The following is a 20,165-nucleotide window of genomic DNA, read 5'->3' as shown; positions in this document are numbered from 1 at the left end:
CCATTTGTTGTCACCTGCAAGGAGTAATAGTTGGATTCCCAATTGAAGAAAAGCTTGAAAAACTAATTATAAACTAAAGGTTAACTCTTGCATATATTAAAAATATTAAGTTACAATTCAAAATTTTTTAATTTCTTAAAAAAAAAAAAACTAACATTATCTTTCTAATCCAAATTTCTTCTCTTTTTAAGTTTTGAATAATATTATATATATTATTATATATATTTTGAGTATATAAATAATATATTATTATATAATTAAATATTATTTTATTTTAATTTAAAATTATTTAATAATATGAAAATATAATATTTATATATTTAAATTATATATAAAAAATGTGGGTATGTAATTTTATTATTAATTTTAACTTATTCGCCGCCGACTTTAAGAAGGTGGGCTTCACATTCCCCACGGTTCTTTTAAACGATTGCCAGCACGCCGCCGGCGAATCTTCTTTTACAACTTGCTTAAAAACGTCACCGTTTCGATTCGTCATGTCCATTTCGTCTCTCCACTTAAGAACCAGATTACTCCCCTTCAAATTACCACTGTTGCCCCTCCATACCATCTCAATTTCGTGCTTCTCTATGGAATCGTCCACCTACTTTACCCTGCACTCAACTGCAACCGCATAATAAACTGCTTTCATTCAGCTTGTAGTTTCATTGAAATATCTTAAAATATGCAAGAGAGTCTGCTTTCACTCAGCTATGCCGTTATTATTATTATCATAATATTGTCTTCCATACATAAATCCACAAGTAAGGAATCCAGATTGGATTATGAGGCAAAGTTGCAATATTTGAGTAGAGAGGTTCAATGTCATCATGCAAGTTTGAAGATTTTAATCATCTTAATCAAAAGATAATGCAAGGGAAGGAAGAACAGAGGCGGCATTATCCTATATTATATATATGTGACCTACCACATGATCCAATCATTGAATGTGTGGATTTGTTAGCCATATCCCCATTTTTTTCTGCTGCATTCATGTTAGTTTTGATTCGCTACCAATGGTTAGGAGATCTATATGAGCAGAGGTTTCGTGCTGGATGAGTGCTCATCACATGCTTCACAATCTCATTTCAACTCGATTCTTTGTCGTGGCTTAGTAAATTATAGCCCTTATCATTTTTCTTTAATTTTAATTTGTTGTGAGCTGTCTTCACTTGATGGATTACTAAGTGATGGGGGTGAACCTTTTCATTATCATTAACCATATCGGACCTGGATTCTCTCTTTAATCATAACTAGATCAGAAGGGAAAATTGAAAGGTTGGGAGGAGGAGCCCACTTCAACTCGGAAAAAACAAGGCGCCTAGTAAAGTTTCTCACTTCCATGGCTCCTATCATTATAATATTAAAACAGTTTATAATGGCACTAAAAGGAAAGTTTATATGTTTATGGATGAGAATGATCACGCAGAAAAAGAATGAAACAGTCGGCATCAAGTCTTGGCAAATCACATGGCTTAATTTCTGAGCCCCCATATGTGATGTTTTTTTTATCTCCACTTTTCTCTAAATTATCAGACTTTCTTGCGTACTGTTACATATATATATATATATATAGAGAGAGAGAGAGAGAGAATTGTCGGTGAGAATTGTTGCTTGATCGATCAGAAGTTTTAAGTTAACTGATGTCCCTTGTGAACAGCTATAACTCTAGTCTAAAAAATAGCACAATTTCCGTAAAACGTGCAAGAAATTTTGGGTAAGCAAAGCGAAGGTCAATAAAGTACTTTAATTTATATACTGATGATGATGATGATCTACCTATCTACCAAGTTGGACAAATAATAATGCAAAAATGGTAATCTGCGTGGTGCATTTTATGTTATGATTTGCAGGCATAACCATTGTAGCTTCTGTCAAATTTATGGCTCAAATACATGGTCAAAGTACCGGCTCAGAATGAACCCACCATGGTCTACTGGGTTAACTGAATATGATGGATTCCAGAGATCAGCAGATAGAATTCTCAGAGAAGGCCATTAGGGGTCAAGATTTTGAGGCTAAATTTTGTAGGGCCTATTAGGGAAGTGTCCAAGGGGACAAAGCTCACATGGGAGAACGTGCTACTCCAAGATAAAAGTCTCCTCGTCATCAATCTACCGCACAGTACAGACTTCCTTTGTGGGCATTCAAAAGAAAAATTAATCTTAATAGATGTAACCAAGATAACCGAGAAATAACCGCAAAAGGTAGTTTGAGTTATAAAGGGGGATTCAGAGCAATAGATCAACTGTCTTCCAAAAATATTTCAAGTGACTCTGCAGGTTTGAATGGTGAGATATAGTAGAACATGTGCATAATCAATTCTTTCTGGTATAACGGCCATCATTATTCATCAGCTGTAAAATGTAATAAGCTGAGAAAGTAGTTGGAATCCAAGTCTTGAAGAATTTAAGGACTTTCCTGAATTGAATATAAACAATCTTTCATCAGAATTGTCAGCTCAAGTGGTTTCACGTGAGACTCTCTGCATTTTGGGCACTAGTGGGATTGGCATATTCGGATGCTTTCAATGATTAAGCAAACAATGGGCAAACCACAGGAACAACGGTAATCTTGAATGGAAAACCAAAGCCACATTTCAAGTAAATCAGACTATTCCAAGGCTAAATTGCATGTAAAAAGAGTTTAATAGAGAAAGAAAAGTAGGGTTTGGTTTCCAATTTAACACAATCCCGGCATAAATGTCAATTCTCATTCATATGCTCATAATTCATTTATGTGATTGGTTTTTTTTTATCCGTTTCAAAATTATTTAATCATATAGTATTATATCAATTTATAAAAATAAATTTATATAATTTATTTATATATACCCAAATTATCTATTACTGTAGAACATGTGAACAAGCAATAAAGAAGCAGGTGGGCTCAAAGAGCCAAATTTTTATATTAATTAAATTAATTATATACTTGATTTCCTTTATAAACCCAACTCCTGCTCTCATCCTTCTCACAAATTTTCTTCTCTTACAAAAATTAACAAAAGAGAGAGATGATGACGACAATTCCCTTCTCTCTTCTAATACTGGTGTGCCTCCTGATGGCTCCAACCTGCATTTCCTCCTCTCCGGCTCAGGATCCTGAACTTATAGTAGAAGAAGTACACAAGTATGACATATATTATATAATTCAGTGAAACTATATATATATTTGCTATATTTATAATGCTAGGTAGCAATGTGTCACATGTATGCAATATATATGCATGTGTTCTTGAATAAAATCTTATACATGAATTTGTTGCAGGAGCATCAATGCCTCAAGGAGGAAGTTAGCATTTTTCTCTTGCGGAACTGGCAATCCAATAGACGACTGCTGGCGGTGCGACCCCAACTGGGAGGAGAACCGCCAGCAGCTAGCCAATTGCGCAATTGGGTTTGGAAAGGATGCTATTGGTGGCAGAGATGGTAAAATATATGTTGTTACAGATCCCGGAGACTATGACCCTGTGAACCCAAAACCAGGCACTCTTAGGCATGCTGTGATTCAAGAAGAGCCTTTATGGATCATTTTTGCTCGTGACATGGTGATCAAATTGAAGGAAGAGTTAATCATGAACTCCTTCAAGACCATCGACGGTCGAGGAGCCAGCGTGCATATTGCAGGGGGTCCCTGCATTACCATACAATATGTGACTAATATTATAATCCATGGTGTAAATATTCATGATTGTAAGCAAGGTGGAAATGCTTATGTGAGGGATTCTCCAAGCCATTATGGGTGGAGGACTGTATCGGACGGCGATGGAGTGTCAATTTTCGGAGGAAGCCATGTTTGGGTGGATCATTGCTCTTTGTCTAATTGTAACGACGGCTTGATTGACGCGATTCATGGATCAACGGCTATTACAATCTCTAACAATTACATGACCCACCATAACAAGGTGATGCTGTTGGGCCACAGTGATACGTATACTCAGGACAAGAACATGCAAGTCACCATTGCTTTTAATCATTTTGGAGAAGGGCTTGTTCAAAGAATGCCAAGGTAAAAAAATCTTTTTCATTTATGAAATTGAGGCCTAATCATGCATTAATTTGAAGGGTTTTGCAGATGTAGACATGGGTATTTTCATGTGGTGAACAATGACCACACCCACTGGGAAATGTATGCGCTTGGCGGCAGTGCTTCTCCTACAATTAACAGCCAAGGCAACAGATTTCTTGCTCCTGATAACATCGACAGCAAAGAGGTCACTAAACATGAAGATGCGCCAGAGAGTGAATGGAAGAACTGGAATTGGAGATCAGAAGGAGATTTGATGTTAAACGGAGCTTTTTTTACACCATCCGGCGGCTCAGCATCTTCCAGTTATGCCAAGGCATCGAGTTTAGGTGCTAAACCATCGACTCTTGTAAGTTCACTCACATCTGGAGCTGGTTCACTTAATTGCAGGAAGGGCAAGAGGTGCTAGCTGGGAACCCGAACTGGGCTTACAAGTCTAGACGGGATGTTTGGGAGGTGGAAGGAGGAAAAGAATAAGGCTTATTGTAAGTGTATATACAGCAGTAGCTTGTTTCTGTAAAACCCATAATATATGAAAGGAATGTTCAATGGAATGAAGCCACTCTAGTGTTTCCATATCAGACTTTGATAATTCTACTGTCCCACCTAAATACAAAATTGAACTGAAAATCTAAAAAAGGCAGCCTCTTCTTGCAGGGCATGATACAAAAACTTATCTGCCACAGGACAGAACCAGGGTTGGCTCCATTGATAGGTTCACTGGCTCTCCAGCTGCCAGGCAAGACAAGATAGTACCATTTGAAATAAGGACAAAAAGCCTTCTCTTCTCTTATCTTCCATGCCATTGTACTGCATTATTAATGTAGTTAATGGGCCATCTTCTCCCCTTTATTTTCTTCCAACCGCATGCATTAAGGGGCCATCAAGAGATCACACTGCCTCAACAAGTACCATCCATCGTCATAAATTGCTAATAAACTTGTACGGCTTGGCCCACATAACTAGCAACTCTGCAGAAAATAGAGTGCATGGAGTTCAGAACAAACAACATTCTGACCCTCTTATTAAAAACCAGTACAATGAGTAAAACGCCGAATAATATGCCAACACAGGATGCACTGCCATTCCTCACAGTTTTCCTCCATGTGAAACTATTAATGTCCATCTGGTTTTTAAGCTTTGAAATCCCGGCATGAATATCCTGACAAGGAGAGTACTGTTTTATTGACATGACTCAATTGTAAGCTTAATCTCTTGAAATCATTCATGCATATAACATCAATCTTCAACCAAACCATTCAAACATTTCCCTGAAACATTGTAATTAATCCAGAGAATATCAGAGTACTTTTGTGTAATCTTTAATATTATCCAATTTAATTTTGAATTGAATTAGATTAATCCAAAATAAATTTTATATATAAAAAAAAAAACTTAACCTTAACTTTATTATTTTCATATTATGTCATATCAAATTAACAAGTCATACAAAATTTCAAGCTCTAATTATTATCATCGAGGAAAGGAAACAATTATTTTATATTTAAATTATGTCAAAATGATAAATTATCATTTTTAAAATAAAAATAATAATAAATTTCAACTTTCGTCCAATTTTTCAGTTAACTTCTAGCTGTAAAACCATAATTAAGTAGTTTTGTTTATTTAATTTTAAAAGTTATTTTATAATTTAAAATATGAAAAATTGTGAAAACAAGCTAGATAACAGCAACCTCTGCAATGGTCTCCCTGTTCCTTCACTCAACCACCTCTAGTTTCCAGCATCATCACCATTCTTTCTTGTTATCTTTTTTTCTCTCTTCGTCTTATTCTTCCTTCACTGAACGCCACCTCAACCAACACAACACCACCCCCTCCAGAGCCTCACACGCATTCCACTTTCTCCACCATCTCATTCTCATTCTATTTTTTCTTTTAATAAATGTACAAATTTTACTATCAAAAACTGATAATTCTAAAGAGCCAAAATCATCAATCCACATTAATGGCAGTAGTTGTGTCAGAATACAAATCCAGTAAATCAAACCCAAATATGTATGAAAAGCCCACTCCCGTCAAGTAAACAAATGATCTCAAAAGACCTGAACCACCATAAAGAGTAAACAAATTCACTATAATGAGATCCATTGTTGGCGAAGCAGAACCATAAAAATTAACCTGACACATCAGAAATCGGAAGGTGAGATAACATCATCAATTTTTAATATCATCTTGACAACTTGTGTTGCAAGAAGTATCTGCTGTTTTTTCCCAATCAGTGTCTCAAACACATTTTGCTCACGCATGTCTGTTATGCCAACATCATTGCAATCTATTCCACAATATGGATTGTTTTCCTGCACATTCAAGACAAAAGAACTTTTATGGTTAATGAAATTTCAGAATAATGGGATCACACAATACAATTTGTCAATAGACACAATTCAGAAGCAATTGGCCAGGCTGAAATTTGTCATTATATACCATTACCTTAATTTGCTGAGATTTCACAGCTGATAGTGTCTCTATTGGTTGGAGACCACTATTTTCGGCGAGTGCCATTGGCACAGAATCCAAAGCATCTGCAAACGCCCTAATAGCATACTGTAGATACAATAGCAGCCAATGTCATTACCATCATCAAATTAAAAACAAATGCTTAAAGGGATTCATAAAAATGATTTAAGAAATTCGGTTTCGTACTTGCTCAACCCCTGGGTATTTATCTGCGGCAGCCTCTACGGCAATTGAGCAAGATATCTCAGCTGAACCACCACCATAAACAATGGAATTGTTACGAATCAGATTTCTAGCCACACACAACGCATCATGAAGGCTGCGCTTTGTTTCCTCAATCATCATTTTGTTACCTAACGCATCAACAGACACAATAACCTGTGTGAGACTATTTAAATAACTTCTGCAAACTTCTCAAGATTCATTCTTTCAGTACACCACCAAGTACTTTATATCACACAAACCACGACTATTGCGGGGGCTGAATGTATTGAACAGTATAAGTGCAACCAAACACCATTGTCTTGCTGCACTATAATAAAAAATATATACTAACTAATTCCACTCCATAATAAAATGAAATGTCAATTAAAACCAGCTGCCGCTGAAAAGTCAGCTAGAAGCATAGATGACAAAGAAGAAAACAAACATGGCAGTTGGTCTTAAATAAACATACATGCATTAAAGCCATGAGCAGATTAGTTTTGTGGTTACTTTCAACCAAGTGATAATTGGATTTTAATGAATTCGCAAGGAAATGTTTATAAACTAGGCCTTTAATACAGCATCCATCAGGCATTAACAGCTCCCTAGAGTTTATATTTTTTCTTTTGAATAGGATAAATAAAAAAGCATTAAAAGTGACAATCAAAAGCAACATACACATGAGAGTTCAAACATAGTAGTTAGCACTACCAAAAGAAATTTTAATACATGAACAATCATATCTAAAATTTAGTCCACATCTTAATACATCAAAATTTTAAAACTTGATCAAAAGAAAAAGACAATTTTGACAAACCAAATTGATTTTAATACCAGAAACAAGGAAACATAATTCTACCTCCACGGATAAATATGGTTACTGCCCTTGAATTTGCACAGTGTTCAATGTACAGCATTCGATCTTTTGTTGTACCAAAAGACTTCTCTCGAACCAAACCAGCCTAAAAAAAATAATATAGTATAGAATCAATATATCTTGTACTTAGGAGATACTATGTAAGAAAAATTATATAACATAAAACAGGCAGAGATTTGAACACAGAAAAGAGTGATATATGCACCACTATCAATTTGAAAGTACACGATGAGTATTAGAAAGCTAATTAAAAATATATTTTAGTAAATTATATGCTGTTGATGGGTTTTTAACTGTTTAACTCTTCTCTTTCTGAAAAATAAACCATGATATCCCTTCTGGAAAAGACAAAAATAACTTAACAAGGATTCTCAATCAAAACATAAACAGGATAAACAAAGCAGGAGTACCTTTCCCAGCTTTTCAGGTGTCAACTCCTGAAACCTCGGAACAATTCGTCCACCTACAAATTTCAGATACCATTTCTAATAAAAATGTTTTGCCCAGAAGCGAACAATAACGGGCTGAAAAAGTAATTCTACAAACCGGTGGCTATTGCTATAAGCTCCAATTCTACACCACCAACCCAACGGACCGCAGGCAAGTTCCTGTGCATTAATAAGTGATTTGCCTCATCATCAAAACCCCATTGACAGATCACCAAGGTAGCACCAACATCCTGCACACAGTCAAACAAAAAAATGTTGACCATTTAGTAATATGATAACCCGTCCCTCAAGACCCAACGGAACTGTCACAAGAAGAAAAAATTAAGTCCCTAAAAACACATTAAAATTTCAAAAAACATTGAATAGCTTTTTGAAAATTTTAAAAGAAAACATGGAAAGAGATTTCTGAGAGAGTGGCGCACTTGATCTTTGGTAAATACCGACATGATGTTTTAACATTACAATAACACCACAAAACAAGACAGCAAACCCACCTTGCACTTTTGAACCATATCATCAAAGTATTTCTGCTCCTGCATTCGTAAAGTCTGGAACTTTTCCACAGTATCAATGTCCACCTTATGTTTAGTCTTTGGCTTTGGAGGCTCAAAGGGGCAAGTCAAGATAGCAATTTTAGCATCTTCAATTCGCTTTGGCATCTGGGAATGGCTCATATCCTTATCAACAGTGATCCCATATATTAGCTCAGTGTCCTCCAGCTTTCCGCCAACTTTTCCTTCAACTTTTATCAAATCTAAATTAACATCTTTCCTCTCTAAATCTGCCACAGCAAGAACAGCTTTCACAGCAATTTCAGCCAAATTGCGCTTGCATCTATTCACTCTGCCAAAAAGAAGAACAAAATTAGCCTCATTAATCAAGGCATAAGATAAAAAAGGTAAACACAGATTAGAATAGGAGAATGATTATTTTTTTACACATATTGGTGAGTAAAACATGCCATAATGAAGTCAAAACCTTGTAAGGGATGATATCAAAGTTGCCAAAGGGTGGATAACGAACTTACATCTTGGAGTTTAAAGTAGTCATGCAAGTTTGAACCAAAGGTTCTATATTAGAAACCCCAAATTCAAACTTCAGAGCAATATGATCCAAGTGTTCAACAGCTATTCTTGACGCCATTTCATATCCCTCTGCAATTCGAATAGGATGAATTCCACGTTCCAAAAGTTGTTCAGCCTGCTCCAAAAGTGCGCCAGCCAAAACAACAACACCAGTTGTCCCATCACCAATTTCATAATCCTGACTACGAGATAATTCAACCATCAACTTTGCAATCTGATTGTCAACATCCATCTGCTCAAGGATCGTCGCACCATCATTTGCTGAAAACACAAATAGATATAAAAAAAGTAAAGAAACCAATCAGTTAAAAGCAATGGTAACCACAAATTTCAGGTAAAATTGTCCCTCCCCATCAATGCACAGATTTAAATTTCTCCAATTAGTTACAAGAACATTTTAATCAAACTGCTTAGAACTCTAACGTCTTTCACTCAAAGAACCCTAAACTTACACAGTCAAGAACTTCATTTATCATATGATTCACTAGACACATAAACTAAGCGACAAAAAGCATAAACTGTAAAAATCTAAACGAGAAGAAGAAAACTTACTAATTGTGACGTCACCGTCCGGGCTCTGGAGCATTTTGTCCATGCCTTTGGGTCCAAGCGAGGTTCGGAGGATCCGAGCCACAGCTTTGCCGGCAGAGATGTTGGCTTTCTGAGCATCGAGTCCACGCAACCTGGACTTCTCATCTTGCTGCTTGATCAGTATAAAGGGACGACCAAACTCATCAAACGCTAACGCCATATTTTTCACTAGAGGTTGAGGATATTCAGTATTGCATCCTCTAGCTTCGTTAGTGAGAGTGAAATTTATATGGAGAGTGCGTTCAAAGCCCTAGCTCTCTGGTGAAGCTGTAATTTTAAGGAGAGAGTTCATGGCACTCAAATCCCTGTACCCACCCAAAGTGTTTTACCATGCCAATTAATACCCGTTACGTATTGAAAACTTAAATACTCCCCCTAGGAGGTTAAAATTAACAAAACCAAGGCAAAATTATTATTTAACTAATAATATATTAAAAATAATAAAATATTATCTATTTCTCTCATAGGTTTAAAAAACTAAGAATTTCTCCCTTAGATTAAACTTTGAAATGTTTATTTTTTCTATAGGGTTTTTTTTTTTATCTATTCTCTTTCCCTTTTTGGGTGTCATCACAAGTTGGCTTTCCTCTCCCTTAAGGTTGGATTCGAACAGAGTTTATTCGAGCTTGATTCGAATGAGCCTAAAATAAGCTAGTCTTATACAAACTCATTTGAGCTTGAGCTATTTGTCAAATTTACCAATTAAAAATTTTGATACAAAACGAAGTCGTTTCAATCAATATATATTAAAACGATATTGTTTTAATAACGAAATAGTTAAAAACTCGAGCTTGAATTTGAGCTCTACTATATATAAACTAAGCTGAGCTCGAACTTGATTCGATTTGAATCTAATCCTGCTTTCCCTCCCCTTTTCTTCCTGAAATCTGACACTTTCTCTTGATAAAGATGACATCTTCATCTCTAAACAACATTGGAAAAGTGGAAAAAAAGTTGACGAAGAGAGAAATTGGCTAGTAATAGAGCTAGGAAAGGGAAAAGAGAAAAGAAAAACCCTTATGAGAAAAATTATTAGTTTTCTAAGCTTCGAAAGAAATAGATAATGTTAACTAGTTTTATTAATTTTAACAGTCCACAAGTTAGTGTTTGAATTCTTAATACCTAATAGATATTAATTTGGGAATGTAATTAACTTAAGTGAGAATAAGTCCTCCAACCTATTGTTTTTAAGGGGCCCATTTCCTAAATTGTTTGCTGAAAAAGATCAAATGACTATTTCCCACCCAAATTGTAATGAAACAAAATTTTCACCTTTAAGTTTAAAAAAATTATTTCTCATCCATTTGTCAAAGTCAAACTATAATTTTAATAATTAATCAGTATTTTTACCATTTTATATAATATATAATAAGATTAGTATCGTTCACATCCTTTGTAATACAAAATCAATCTCTTTGACAAAAGAGTAAAAGACAATGAAATAATCATAATAGAAGACGAGTGATTGTGGATGTAATCTTCAAAAGATACATTATAATGAGTCTTGCAAAGTTGGAGAGGAGCAATTATTGATAGACAAAAACAAAATTTCAATTTTATTCACGATTTTTTATCATTTTTAATTTTTATAATTATTAATTAAGAATAAACAAAAAAAAGTTCATAATTTTTTAAGAAAAATGTTATTTAGCTTAGAATAAAGGAAGGAGCATTTGTGTCCTTATACAAATTTATAACTATATATAATATATATTATTAACAAATTTAACATACAGTGAACAAATGAAATTTTAGAAGTTATAGGAGGAAAAATTATCATTTCATCAAAGATCAGGTGGGAAGAGCCATATGACCAGTTAAAAGGACATTCTCCATTCTTTGAAGATTAATCATTTAATAATAAAGAGTAATGCTATGTGTATCTATTTTTAATACATAATTTATATACATAGTGATATGTCATAATATAATTAACTGATTTTAAAATATGTGTCATCATATGATAAAGAAACATCCAATCGTATGATAACACCTCATCTATATAAATAAATTGTGTATCAAAAATAAGTAAACATAATTTTATTGTTTAATAAATGATGTAGAATCATATTAGGAATTTTATTTGTTTATATATAAATTTTCTTAAGACAGTTTAAATTAATTTCCTATTTTATCTTATATTTGTACTGTAATCAAGGATATGGGTGGAGTTTCTGGAAGGCAAAGAGCTTTTCAGTGTGAAATGACTCAAAGGGAGAGTATTTTCTTTTTGGGTAAGTTGGCCTCCATAAAGCATTTGAAAACTACCCAAATTTGTAAAACCGGGTTGGCCTCAGCCCAGGACCAGAACCAGAAAACGCCAGACACCAGGAAATACTAATCAAACAAATGCTACCGCATGCTCCAAAGGAAGGAGCTGCCCCAGCAGCACCAACACAAACTCCAAACTCACCAACTTTTGGTGAATCTAAAAACCCACCACCACCACCTGCTAATGATTCAAACAAGTCACCCCCCCATATGCCACGGCTCCTGTGGCAAGTACCCTGACTCCCAACACTCCAGCGCCCCACCAACTTCGCCCACCTAGAAATCATCAGTCCCCACCAATGCCCCTCCTCCGACTGCGACTTTCAATTCTCCTGCCTCTTCCCCCACTGCATACGCATCCATTGGTAATGCTACAATGTCTGACGTTGCCTTGCCTGCACCAGTTGGTAGTTCGCCAAAAACCGATGCTCCTCCTAAGTGGTGCCACTGCCCTCTGGGTTTCCGACCTCCTGGCTGGAGTTGCTGTATCCGCTTCTTCTAAGCCTGAAGACTTAATGGTTCATTAATTGGGGCTGATATCCATGGATGCACGATATTCTCCTCATCTCAGTGCTGAGTTCTATGGATTATGATCTCACTGAAAGCTCAAGTTAATGAAGATTGGTGAAACTGTTCCTTGAAAATTCAAGATGTTAATTTAAACAGGCAAATCATTTCTCCCTTCTCGGCTCTGTGAATGAGTTCAGTGGTTTAAATTTGACTATTGAAGATACAGGGAAAATATGTATGTAAAGCAGTTGATAATAGGGAACAAAAATTTATTTAGCATCAAACAAAGGCAGGATATAATCAAGTTGTCGAAGCTGCTCAACTTCAGATTATAATCATGTAGTTACGAATATCAAATACTAAAAAAGTGAAAAATTGTTAGTAAACAACCAACACCACTCATGAGAAATAATAGAACACCTATAGCCACACCAAATCTTTATTTCCATATATTAGTTTCATGCAATATTACATTTCCAATTCTCCAGTTCATTTTTATAGACATTCACATGCCATTAACAACATGCCTCACTGAAAAGACTCCACACATTTAATTAAAACCAAAAAAATAAATAAATAAAAATGTGCTCATTCATAAAACCTTTGTCTGTGTCTGTGCGTGCACAGATGTGTAGGCAAAATGAATTCAACTGAACTCAAGCTTAAGCAAATAATATGATTTAATGTGTTTGCACTCGACCAAACCAGATGCAGATGCCAAGCATTCATGCAGCAATAAGAAAATAGAATGTCTAAAGTTTTAAAAAACATGTAAAATTCTGGATGCAAATGAAGCCTATTGTCTAGACACCTTGGGAAATAAATAAACATGTAAAATAAAAATGCAGAAGACCATCAAGCTTCTATTTGAATGTTTCAAGAACTAGTCATAAACAGAATGCAGTAGGAAAGCTAACAAATTTATTCAGAATGCAGGCCAGCATGACAATATATCAGCAGATAGGAACTTTAAAAAAATGCTCAGCTTTAACTATCTATACCATATTCTTCTTGGCTTACAAATGCACAACATGAGTATGGAAATTGAAAACAAGAAGGAATTCAAATTTGCAATATATTTTTAGGGAAATCATTAATTAAATAGATAGAATAGAGTTTCTCAACAATACATTTGGCAAGAAGATTCTACACATGGAACTAAAAAATCAACAAGCATAGCAAACACCCAATTACAGAAACTCAAAACCATATAGACTTGAAAAATATCTGCAAAGTGACCTGTTTAAGACTACAGAAGCCATCCAAAAGTAAGAGAAGACATTTAAGTACATATTGATGCAGCCGGCAGAAATATTGTGAACCCAACCCTTGCAGTTTCCTTATCAAGCAAGTAGAACATCAGAACAACACAGAGGAAGGCAGGTAACTTAGTATATGCCATCTTGAACACTGATGTTGTCTTTCCTCATACACGGATACAAGGAGATTGAAGGACAGGAAAAATCTAATACATATTGAATAAACGATATAACATCCTATTGTAACTAACCAGAAAATTGTCCAACCTATTTTAAAATTTTCTGGCATACAATCCAGGAAACTTGATATATACAAAAAAAAAAAAAAAAAACCACAATAAAAGTAGTACAAGTGAAATGCTTTACAATCTTCTAAAAAGTTTACTACAGGAAAAAAGAAATGCACAAGGTGCACAACATCATGCCTTCAATGTCGAAACATACCCAAAACAACCAAAACTCTTGGTCCAGCCCATTTACAATGCAGTGAAGTCCCCAATGTATGGCTCCTATGCGCCGGTAAACCTCAAAATTTACACAAACAGAATTTGTAATACAAAATTCTGAAAATCCTTTATAATCTAATGGAAATAGAAATTAATATATATTACAACATCTAATTACAGGTAAGACAGCAACACAGGCTACAATGTATTAATAGCCCATTACTTAGTATCTAATCACAATTAAAATCCTTGGTCACACCAAATCAAATATGACCAAGTATATGCCTCAAAGTCAGTACAACTCTTTTACAAGCTCACAATGAGCCACAAATGGCCGAATAAACAATGACTAAGGCCATTACATGCTGGTAACTAATGCATGTACTTGACTTTACAGATGAAATGGTGCTTTAGAAGTATCAAAAACATATAATCAACATCCATTCCATATTTGACAAGTTCAGGACTCCCAACTATTTCTAGGCATTTTCTTCCCAGAGAGCAAATTACAGATCTTAAAGGCGATTGAGGAAAGAAAGGTCAAAGCAAAATTGTCAAGGCTTCTTTTGCAAACTTGACAGACCAAAGCCATTATTTCAGGAAGCAATGAATGCAGACCATCAAACACATCTTCCTCCAGGCACATCCACTCATGAAAACAGAGAGTTGCCCGTTCCACTCCCTGAACATGACGACACAAAGAAAGCCCCCACGTCAATAGACTTTTCAAAAGAAAAATAATTTGCCAAAAGACACTACTCAGACACCCTATGTCTATTAATCATTATACAGACAGAGCACAGCACCTTATTATTTGGTCATATTTCTCAAAATACTTTTACATTTTGCCTGACTCCAATCACCCATGAAGTGATGTAAAATCCTTAAATGCAAGGTATAGGCGTTCTGTAATCTAATGGCAAATTTTAACAGAGTATCTCCAAACCTATCCTAATATTACACAATCTATGGGCATTACACTTCTATTAAAAGGAAAAAAATGATAAACATTGGGACCAAATTCTGCATGTAAAGTTAACAAAACTAACATAAGAAGCCAAATTTTTTAACACCAGAAATGATGAAATTTCATCCTCAGAAAACAATACAATATATAGAATTCTTGTAGATATGGAATCAGAGTTGCTGTAAAGGTAAAATAATTTTCTGCAGCATTTTAAAGAGTTACTTTAACAATTCAATGTCAGATAAAACTTCATCTCTTTAATATGACTACATTATTGAAACTTTATGGAAAAATAAGAAAAAAAATAACCCAAAAAAAGGATAAAGAGTAAGATAAAAGTAATAAAGTAATGATTCACTAAAAGGTCAAAGCAATCAGAAAATAATGATAAATAACCTATTTGGCTTATTCCAATAAACTCTAACCGCCCAGTTCAAACATTAGAAGGATAACCAAAAAGAATTAAAAATTTCCAAATAATCCATTGCCAAGGAAACATGAGGCAAAAACCATAATGAACACAAGTATAGTAGCATAAATAGCATGCACTCTAACAATAAGTGATCAAGCTGTTGCTGTATTTCACTAAAAGTGACACCAGAATAACTTTTTGATAAAATCGAACTTGCTAATAATATACTAATGATCTACAACATAGCAACCGTAATTTCGCTTCTAAAGGGGATTACATATCAGACATTACCAAGGCAAGAGAAACATTATAGGTGGACATCTCAAAGGCAGGGCTAAGGAACCCAATAACAGTAACAATTTGCATGGATCCAAACATATGGAACAATATCCCTTGTATTGACTAATCAGAATCAACTATCACCACCCAGAAATTCTCACATTTGATCCCAAATTCAACCGGCAGTATTATCAAGGGGGCAAGACATAGATATTACATGCATCATAAAAAAAATACAAAAGTATTGCACGCTAACACAGCCCAGAGAAAAGCACTTTCAAATGTTTATGAATATTGACAATAAAACACATACAAACCTTATCTTCATGAAGAATGATAAGAAAACTGATGCCAGCCATATGGAAAATCAAGAAAAAAAACTCAGCATACACGGATTAAACTCAGCTAGCAAGATAACTCAGAAACGAAAAGGTACAGAAGAATTATGAACCTTTAACCTTGTGCTGTAATTGCATGTGGCTTCAGCAAAAACTTTCAATGAAGCAACAAATGAAAGAACCAGGGGTAGAAAAGTTATGGGCAATTAAATCAAGCAACCATATAACTCTAGTATGCTTCAAAGCATATGAAAACCAGAAACCCAAGAAACATTATCTCAAAGATAGGATTCAGTAGAACATATATAAAGCCAATGGAGCTGCAGGATATCAGGAGTCCAATACCACAAAGAATGTCCACATAGATATGCAACTCAAAGTCCATTAATCATATTTTAACACACAAATAAGTTTTTGTAATAATGTTCTGTAAAATGCACTACGAAAGGAACAAAAAAGTTATTCTTTCCTCTGACAAATATGAGTAGAACTTACTTTTCCTTCAAGAAGTCACACTCTGTGTTTGGGCCAATGAAATGCAGGCAGAGCAATTGTTGATGCACTGTAACAACCCCAGAGTAAAACACTAAGATTGACTTATAGAATTTGAAGTCACGCACGATTTGCCACAGATGAATGAACAACACAATTCAGTTACTCTGACGGTAGTCGTCTCCTCTTCCCATAATCTGCATCCCTTGATCGAGACCGGTAATCTTCTTCTAGCATTGCTCGAGACTTGTTTCGAGACCTTGAAGAAGCCTGTCCTCTATCCCAATCATCTTCATATGCTGAGTCACGTTCTCTTTGTCGATGATCACGGTAATTTTCTTTTTCTTCCCTGTACCTGTGATCCCGGTGATCCCTTTCAGACCTATCCCAATCTGGTTCTCTCTCCTCATGATGCCTCCTATCAGAGCTCCCTGACCAGTCACGTTCAGAAACCCGTTCCTTTTCCCGAGAGACTGCACTTGACCTTACTCCCTTTTCATGATTTGCCTCTCCATACCCATATTCAGAAGCACCATCATCTCCACCATAACTTGACTCCCTTGTCCTCCGCCCATGCTCCTCCCCTCCCCATCCACCCATATTCAAGTCAGTCCACATTCCCGGATGAGGTATGTCCATTCCAGAAGAACCCATCATTCCCATCCCATTAGCTGCCATCCCCCGACTAAAGAAGGCAGGGTTGATATGAGGAGCCACTCCAGGAAGTCCCATTGCATTAACAGCAGGATATGAAGGAAGCATGTTAGGAAAACCAGGACCTGGAAACCCCCCATAACCAGCTCCTCGACCCATGTACGTTGGATCAAATCCTCCCATCATATTCTGAGCATGCATCATACCACCAGCTGGCCCCCCAAATCCAGGACCTGCAAGCCCTTGTCCATAAGCCCCACCACCACTAGCACTTCCAGCCCCAGCACTGCTTCCAATCATGTTCTTTGCACCCATAGGTCCTCCTCTTCCCCTCATTGGTCCACCTCTGTTTGGTACACCCTGCCCACCTCGTCCCCAGCCACCTCTTCCATAATTTCTACCTCCATCACCACCTTGATAATTCATATTACCACCTCTTCCTGCACCATCATGCACAGGTCTCCTTCCCTGAGGCTGAGACTGAAGCTGACCCTGGTTTTTATTCATATAAGAAGCTCCCATTTGCTTCAACGTTTGTGGAGAAGCAAAAGCTACAACACATGCTCGTCCATTAAAAACATAACCAGTCATTCCCTCTTTGCAAGCAGCTGCAGCACCAGAATCATAGAATTCAACTTGACAATAACCTTTGGACTTTCCACTAGCTCTCTCATCAAAAAACTTAATCTCCTTGACTCTTCCATACTGAGATAAAACACTTTCAAGCTCTGCATCAGTGGTCCACCAGTGTAATTCCCCCACAAACAGCATAGTCCCACCATTCTCTATAGGTGGTTGGATCTGATTATCACTCACCATATGACGATTAACATTTCCATGTTCACCAATCTGATTACCTGAAATCTGTATAACATCCTGAGGGCCACTAGTGTCAGGATTTGGCAAAGGTGCAAGCTCATTTACTACTCTTCCAGGCATATTAGAGGGATTGACCCCAGCTTTTGGGGGCACTGATGTAGACCCTTGAAACCCTTTATTTCTGATTGTGATGCCATGATTCATCTCCACAACATTCCCTTTCAGTGAAACAGAAGGCCCATCTCCATAACTCACAGATCCCACGTCTGGTCTGTCAACAGCCAGCTGTCCCTCATTTTGAGGAGGAAAATGGGTCCCAGAATTAGAAAATTTTACTTCAATGGAAGCCCCAGTAACAGTTGGGCCTTGTGAAGACCCAGGTTGCTGCCTAGGTTCAGGAACCTCAGTTTTCTGAGTTTGAAGACCTCCATTACCCCGATCCAGATCACTCTGTGGAGGTGGCACTTCAGGCTGCTGAAACCGCAATAAACCCTCTCCAACATTAACATCATCATAGAGCTCATCAAACTCATCGTCTTCTCCCATCAGCTCTTCATCTGCAAGTGCAGGTATGGCTCCACCTCCTTGATACATCATCTTCTGACCCCCTCCATACTCCTCATCTTCATAATCTATTTGCTCTTTAGACATTTGATCCATTAAAGCTGGCAATCATAATAAAGAATATTATTCCTATTCCTCCTTTTAAAAGCTAAGCCTTGATATAAAGAACTATTAAAATTGTTCTCATACTTCAGATCAAAAACATTGAGAGACAAAGATCCATCAACAATCAAACAAAAACATTTTTATGCACAAATAAACCTCAAATTGAAGAAAATCAATCAGAATACCGTAGCCAATAGGTAAAGAAAACATATACTAAAACAAAGAACTAAATACTTAAGTATTTAAAGAGCAAAAGAACATTGTAAATTCAACTCCTACCAAAATAGAAGAACAACAGCGTAGCTTATATTAGACATACACACAAAGATCGATACATATGCAGCTAAAAAAGTATCAAAATATTGACAGATGCGACCGCAATAACGATATCAATAAAATATATCTAACACCCGCCAATAAAATATAGGGAGAATCAAAGGAAATGCTAGATACCCAACTTATAATATCCATCAAACCCCATAAAACTTTTAACACCCACTTGGCGAAAATCATATGAATCGTCTCAAAATAACTTATAGCCACATTAAAATTAAACAAATCAATCAAATCACAAGAAATCTCGAGCTTAGCTTACCTATCATAACACAAAACCTCCTACACAACGTCCACAAAGTATAAGTGTGTTAACCATACGGCAAAGAAGCAAAAAAAAAAAAAAAAAAAACAATCGGAGTTTTATATAAATAATTTGAAGTAGTTCTGATTCTTAGCCTTTTAGCTAAACCTACCAGGGCTCAATCAAATATTAAGTTTAACTCCGTCTCTGAATCTTAACTTTGTTAATTCTGTGCTCGTATTATCTTATTTTGCTGTTTACAGTGAAGCCCTTCTGGATTTGATTCAGGTTTCGTCTTTCCCAGCAGGGTTAGAAGATAAATAATAATATTTCTTACCGCCGCCAGTTATTATTGGTGTAATGTAATGGAAAACTGTTATATTTTTCTAGGTAAATTATAAATTAAAATTACAGTTTTACGGTTCTAACAATTCAGATCTAAATAAGATTTATGAGGGTAGACTGGCAGTGATGTTATCTCCCTAAGACCCTGATTAATATACTAAATTCAGGATAACTGAAGAAGTTTCTGCCTTTATTTACAGTACTCCCTCCAACTAAAACAAAAATTACAGTAAATAAGGATTGTATTTTTTGGATTTATTAATAAATACCTTAGAAGTAGAGATGGGAAGAAAAAAATACAAGAAATCCACATAAAAGGCAAAGATATGTAAAGTTCACAACAGCGCACAGATTATGTTGATGTTTTATAACACAGTTTTCTTGTTTCTCAAAGCTAGTTTTAGTTATATTTCCGGA

General features: G+C 35.8%; 3 protein-coding genes across 7 annotated transcripts; 1 reads left to right on the top strand and 2 right to left on the bottom strand.

Moving 5' to 3' along the window:
* The first annotated feature begins 2,967 nt into the window (after window positions 1-2,967).
* LOC123215676 (probable pectate lyase 5) lies at window positions 2,968-4,602 on the top strand. The gene is made up of 3 exons (XM_044635875.1): window positions 2,968-3,129; window positions 3,268-4,008; window positions 4,075-4,602. The coding sequence occupies exons 1-3, from the start codon at window positions 3,014-3,016 to the stop codon at window positions 4,433-4,435; spliced, it is 1,218 nt and encodes a 405-aa protein (XP_044491810.1). The 5' UTR covers window positions 2,968-3,013; the 3' UTR covers window positions 4,436-4,602.
* Window positions 4,603-5,960: 1,358 nt separating this feature from the next.
* On the bottom strand, window positions 5,961-10,011 carry LOC123217351 (T-complex protein 1 subunit epsilon). The gene is made up of 9 exons (XM_044638338.1): window positions 9,672-10,011; window positions 9,062-9,380; window positions 8,529-8,877; window positions 8,132-8,264; window positions 7,996-8,048; window positions 7,568-7,670; window positions 6,691-6,857; window positions 6,478-6,591; window positions 5,961-6,344 (listed from the first exon to the last, which is right to left on the bottom strand). The coding sequence occupies exons 1-9, from the start codon at window positions 9,868-9,870 to the stop codon at window positions 6,174-6,176; spliced, it is 1,608 nt and encodes a 535-aa protein (XP_044494273.1). The 5' UTR covers window positions 9,871-10,011; the 3' UTR covers window positions 5,961-6,173.
* Window positions 10,012-11,778: 1,767 nt separating this feature from the next.
* LOC123216738 (cleavage and polyadenylation specificity factor subunit 6-like) lies at window positions 11,779-19,834 on the bottom strand. 5 transcript variants are annotated; one of them, XR_006502279.1, is made up of 3 exons: window positions 19,422-19,569; window positions 16,688-18,822; window positions 11,779-12,579 (listed from the first exon to the last, which is right to left on the bottom strand). XR_006502279.1 is itself a non-coding variant. In XM_044637292.1 (2 exons), the coding sequence occupies exons 1-2, from the start codon at window positions 19,426-19,428 to the stop codon at window positions 16,847-16,849; spliced, it is 1,983 nt and encodes a 660-aa protein (XP_044493227.1). In that variant the 5' UTR covers window positions 19,429-19,569; the 3' UTR covers window positions 16,557-16,846. The 5 variants fall into 5 exon arrangements, 1 of the variants encoding a protein (XP_044493227.1); XR_006502280.1 differs by lacking the exons at window positions 11,779-12,579; window positions 19,422-19,569 and adding exons at window positions 13,682-14,878; window positions 19,576-19,834; XR_006502278.1 differs by lacking the exon at window positions 11,779-12,579 and adding an exon at window positions 13,682-14,878.
* Between the last annotated feature and the right edge of the window lie 331 nt (window positions 19,835-20,165).

Source organism: Mangifera indica, chromosome 5 (genome assembly GCF_011075055.1).
Source record: "Mangifera indica cultivar Alphonso chromosome 5, CATAS_Mindica_2.1, whole genome shotgun sequence".
Classification (NCBI taxonomy): Eukaryota; Viridiplantae; Streptophyta; class Magnoliopsida; order Sapindales; family Anacardiaceae; genus Mangifera; species Mangifera indica.
Note: the sequence above shows the minus strand (reverse complement) of the source record. Positions and strands in the feature narration are given on the sequence as shown.

Bases quoted from the DNA above. Each gene is read 5' to 3' on its own strand.
- LOC123215676 (XM_044635875.1), top strand. From the start codon at position 3,014: ATGATGACGACAATTCCCTTCTCTCTTCTAATACTGGTGTGCCTCCTG. The intron at 3,130-3,267 runs GTATGACATATA...AATTTGTTGCAG, and splicing joins ATAGTAGAAGAAGTACACAA to GAGCATCAATGCCTCAAGGA. The intron at 4,009-4,074 runs GTAAAAAAATCT...AGGGTTTTGCAG, and splicing joins CTTGTTCAAAGAATGCCAAG to ATGTAGACATGGGTATTTTC.
- LOC123217351 (XM_044638338.1), bottom strand. From the start codon at position 9,870: ATGGCGTTAGCGTTTGATGAGTTTGGTCGTCCCTTTATACTGATCAAG. The intron at 8,265-8,528 runs GTGGGTTTGCTG...GACTGTGTGCAG, and splicing joins ATATGGTTCAAAAGTGCAAG to GATGTTGGTGCTACCTTGGT. The intron at 6,858-7,567 runs GTAGAATTATGT...TTGATGCGTTAG, and splicing joins AACCATATTTATCCGTGGAG to GTAACAAAATGATGATTGAG.